At 39.0% G+C, this 4954-nt stretch overlaps 1 protein-coding gene across 1 annotated transcript in view; it reads right to left on the minus strand.

The window, feature by feature from the left end:
• RUVBL1 (RuvB-like AAA ATPase 1) overlaps positions 1–4954 on the minus strand; it is a 17482-nt gene that overhangs the window by 2230 nt on the left and 10298 nt on the right. Inside the window, exons 8-9 of the mRNA XM_009710216.1 lie at positions 4071–4269; positions 1925–2027 (exon numbers count right to left, since the gene is read on the minus strand). Coding sequence (XP_009708518.1) covers positions 1925–2027; positions 4071–4269 — 302 coding nt within the window. The remainder of the gene's footprint in view (positions 1–1924; positions 2028–4070; positions 4270–4954) is intronic.

The raw sequence follows: 4954 nt of genomic DNA on the forward strand, positions 1-4954 counted from the left end.
GGAAAGAAGTGTTTATCAGCTAAAATACATTAGGAACAAAAAGTCCCAGTTATACCCTCTAACAGCAGGCACATATGCAAAATGTTTGATTACAACGATACCTGACTAGAATACGCATAAAAGTGAATTTTCTCCCTATTCTGGTTGCAGGAAGGTAACTGTGGGTCTTGCTCTCAGAGCAGCACTACACAATGGGATTTCTCCTTCATTAACACAAAGTAAATATTTTGAGCTGGTTATGAACAAACTTTCAGTAGATACATGCACAATTCTTGTGCTGATAAACAAATCAATTGTGAAAGGCCAAGGCAAAAAGTCTTACACAGAAACATCAGCAATTAAAACTTCTTCCTAGTATGAAAGAAATGGGAGCAAAAATAGAGAAATAAATTTACAGACGTCTTATTTTTAATGCTCTCCCCTCTCCAGTTGTATTTAGTTAGAAACCAAAGTTTAGTGTAATAGCTCCTCCTCTTCCGGCAAAAAAAAAAGTCATTCAAAAGCCTTAATTTAAGGGAAGATGAGATTATCTGACCATAGGAACATGATTTATGGCATATAATGTCTGGACTCTATTCCAACTTTAGGAAATGCCACTGTAAACACTTCCTTTCCCTCACTCCTAGGGACTGTGGAAATCACAGCACTTACCCAGCTCTTCTGAAAATCGTTAGCTCTTCAAGAGTGTATTATCTGCATGATAACACAGCACACTAGGCAGGTATTCTATACAGCAACCTTAACAAAACATAACACACACGCCTACTACCCTAACTACACAAAATTCACATACAGTATAGGGAAGTCCAGACAACAGTCTAACATCCCCGGATTGATTAAAAGTCATGCTTTAAAATTTGTTTTGTATACAGACAAAATATAATCGTATTACTAAGTCACTGGGCTGCTTCTACTGTAATCTACACCATAATGCTTTAAAGTGTCCTTTTAGGTACAAAAAATCCACCTGAGAATGGCTTACAACAGCCGTCCGTGAAAAGCTCCTCAAATCAAGTGAAATGAAGCTTTGCCTCTACGTTTATATTCGATAAATGCCTCAGCTTCACCTTGGCACTTATCCAGCAGTAGGAGACTATTATCTCCTGACAACGCTCTCCTCCATTGACACTATCTCTTAAATAATACAAAGAATTGACATGATAAACCGTAATGTCTTCTGCATTGTGTCACTTCACAGCATTGAGACGCTAATGAGGGGGGATCTTTGACACAATGCATCATAATGGCACCCAAGCATTATAATCAATACACAATATATTGTGATGGCCCTACAGGAAAAGTTTCAGGCATTCAGAAGCGTATCTCTGCAACAGTTATTGTGCTTACATTTCCAAACTTGACTAGGAGCATGAAAATCCTCCCAGTTTCAGGAGACAGTCCTAGTAGGTTAAAGCTATAGTACAGGGCATAGAGGCAAAAATGCAGTGCATGAAGTTACATTCCTCAATCCTTCTTATCTCTTAGGTGGAGGAACAGCCTGAGGTCTGGGACCAAAAGCCCCAAGATGTGACACTTCATCTCATACCAACCAAAAAAGCACTACCTGCTGGAACCTGCAAACTCTACGGAAAGCACATCTGTGCAAGAGATAAGGTCAGCTAACAATTCATGCTATTTCACACAAGTGATATGTCACTTCTAGCTCTAGATATGCTTACCAATACAACTCATCAGTGGGTGGAAATCAGACAGAGAAATTGCATGCACAGTTTTAACAGCTAACTGTAAATGGTTACTACAGCAGCATGCATTTAGGAAGCAGTAACCTTTCTGGCACAAACCCTGGCGACTACAAAGAGTCAAACAGCTCTACAGTAACAGAATATGCAGAAACATAGCAGTCATCCCAATAGACTAGAAATCTGGGGACTTTTTACAAGTTCTCTTAAAATGCTGTGCATACCTGCTTCATTTCTTGGGGTGTATACAGCATGGTTCGGATAATCATTACTCTATCCAGCAGGTCCAGTGGTATTCCGTGAGGAGACACTACATCCTCTGTGCCTCTAAAGGAAAAAGCAAATAGAAAGATATCAGATACTATTCCGAGTTCAGTACATTGATTTGACTAAAGTCAGTAATAAGTGACTACACATCTACTAGTTTACAATTCTTGAGTGATCCCACAGAGACACACTCCCCAGACAGACACACGAAAAATTCTAGTCTGAAGCTCATACTGGACAGCCCAAGGGAAACAAATACTATTTCTGGAGCTCTTAAACATGCCACTCAAAAGTAGTTAGAGGTCGTACTTTCCTTCATGCTTTCCTGCATTGTATCTTATCATACAGTCTTATCTAATGTTCTAAGGCATCTTCCAGTAAGGAACAAACCATTCTTCCTAAGTTGTTTAGCAGTATTAGTAGAAATTATATAAGCTATTAGCCATTTGGAGAACATCTGCTCTTGCTGAGCAAGCTATTACTCTGTTCAGTCCTTTCCCCAGGCCCTCCAGTGAATACTGCAGTGGTTTACATTCCATACTTGCAATCCAGCAAATTGAGATGTGGAGGTCTGTGCATGAACAATAGAGCAGGATCTAGACCCCCAAGCATTTTATTTGTTTGACGTACAACACCCAACAGCAAAGGCTACAGAAACATCTACTCTTGGATTTCCAAGACCACCATGATTTACTGTGAAGTCAAGAATGAAAGATATCCAGATTTTGCAAGATCTATAGAGATTGCAGGTAAAAACAGTAAAGTGCTGGTAGAGAACTACATTTCTAAGTTCAGTGCTAGGATTTAGGCACTGCAGCTTTGGCCAGGATCCTCCTTGGGAAATTAATCAAAATGCCCTGCAATCATCTGCTGTACTCTTGGGTAGACAGTGTTCTCTCCTCTGAAGTGATTCCTTCTCTCACGAGGTTACAGAATCAACCATACTACCTATACAATTAATTTTTTCCTGACCCTTTTAAGAGCCATCAGCAGGCAAATCAAAGCATTGTTAACTACTTGAGATAGTGGTACATAGTTAAGAGCTTGTTTTTAAGGACTTAATTTAGCAATATTGGATACAACTATAATATGGAAGACTTCCTTTCTTAAATCACAGTTTTTTCATACAAGATCTGCAGTGAATCCATGCTGACAGCTCTCTATTTGCTCTACTTTTACAAGACAACCTTTTTATGCCTTTGCAAAGACAGCACTGCAATGTCCACCTTAAACATTTTTAAAGGACTTATCACCTTCACTGCTAAGCAATGCAAACAGAGAAAGATTAATACCAGATGAGCCACTAAAAGGGAAAGGAATAGCTGGTTACACAGCTGAACTAAATCAATTTAAAGAGTAGCAATCATTGCTAATGACAGCTTGTTTAGACATAATTAGACCTAGACCACAAATTAGCAGTCAAACTTACAGAAGAATCTGAAATAGGAGAGCACTTTTACTGAACATGCAAAGAATGCATTGTGTGGGTGCAAGATATTGAAGTGGAAGCACGAACTGGAGTGGAGATGAAAAACAAGTTAGTTGGCAAGACCTAAGAGTCACAAAAAGCCAGAACAACACAGTAGGAAAGAATGAAGAATAGGGAGAGGCTGAACTGTGACACGTTTTAACAGTAAGAACAGGAAGCTTAAGTCTGATGCAATGAGGATAGCAAACAGCAAAATAATCCAGAAGCAGCAGGAAACTATGATATCAGAGGTTTGTAGCTCTGGTGCTTTTGTAGTCCCTAATGTGCAAGCAGCAGATGCGTTCGGGTATCCAATGAGAAAGGTAATTGTTACAGATCGCCCAGGAGGTAGGACAATTCAGAAGCTGTTAGAGAAGGAGGGATGTGTCAGTGGAAATAAAAGGAGGAATTCCATTCTGCTTTAACTCAGTCGGCCTGGCATTAAATGCTTGTCGCATCATGAAGCTCACAAGCAGTTCTTGAGCACTGATGCAGCTTGCAACCTATGCAGGGGACTATCACAGGTGTCAGTGCCAAGAGACCAAACCTTTCAAAGATTGTAACTCCACTGATATAACTAATTCCAAGGTTTGTGGACCAATGCAAACTGGAAAATTCAAGTTTAGACATCATACCTGATAACACAGTTTCCTCGATTGGAAGCAAAGATGACAATGGGGGAAATAGAAGATTCCAGTGCTCGGTGCAGGTATGTGAAACATTCAATATCCAGCATGTGAACCTCATCTACAAAGAGTACGCCTGGGACTAGCTCTGCAATACCTTGATCGATATATTTATTTACCACCTTATTTATCTCTCCTCGAAGTTTGTCTGAGAATAAAAAGAAACAGTTAGTTGTTTTGCTAGCAAACCATAGGTCTGTATGAAAGGCTTAAAGCAAATAAAATTCTCCTTGAATTTTTTCATCATTTGATATCTTACTGCCACAGGAAAAAATCTCTGAGACACTAAAATTTTGTGGCATTCAGTCCTGTATTGGGGAGACATCTGTGCAACAAAACATTTCTAAACTGAACTTCTCTCACTTAACTGGGGTAGTCTGTCCCCTCACATTGACTGTGAAAAACTATGACTTTTTGTGAGTTTGGGGAGTTTGTCTGGGGGAAGTTAGTCAAACTTCAGTTTAAAACATGAAACTTAAAGTTTCCAAGCATGGCTGAAAAGAACATCATTGAAAGATTAAAATATTGCTACTGTATTTCAGCAAAGAACTTGTGTTTAACAAAACCAAAAATAGGGCTATATAAGTTTGTGAACATATGGATCTCAAAGCTATGCAAGATGCTACATCGATAAATCTGACATTAGAATAAGCAAAGTGACCTCTGGAACAGACGAAATACTTCAAAAGACCACCATTCAAGTTAGGTATTGAAACAGACTTTGATCTAAATTTAGACAGTCTCTTACTGAAACATCATTTCTTTCAAAGCAAAAAGGAGAATAGATCTTTCTGTAGCTACTTTTTTTCTCCAATGATCTGCAAGTAGGAAGA

The sequence above is a fragment of the Cariama cristata genome, unplaced genomic scaffold (genome assembly GCF_000690535.1).
Source record: "Cariama cristata isolate BGI_N322 unplaced genomic scaffold, ASM69053v1 scaffold5911, whole genome shotgun sequence".
NCBI classification, from domain to species: Eukaryota; Metazoa; Chordata; class Aves; order Cariamiformes; family Cariamidae; genus Cariama; species Cariama cristata.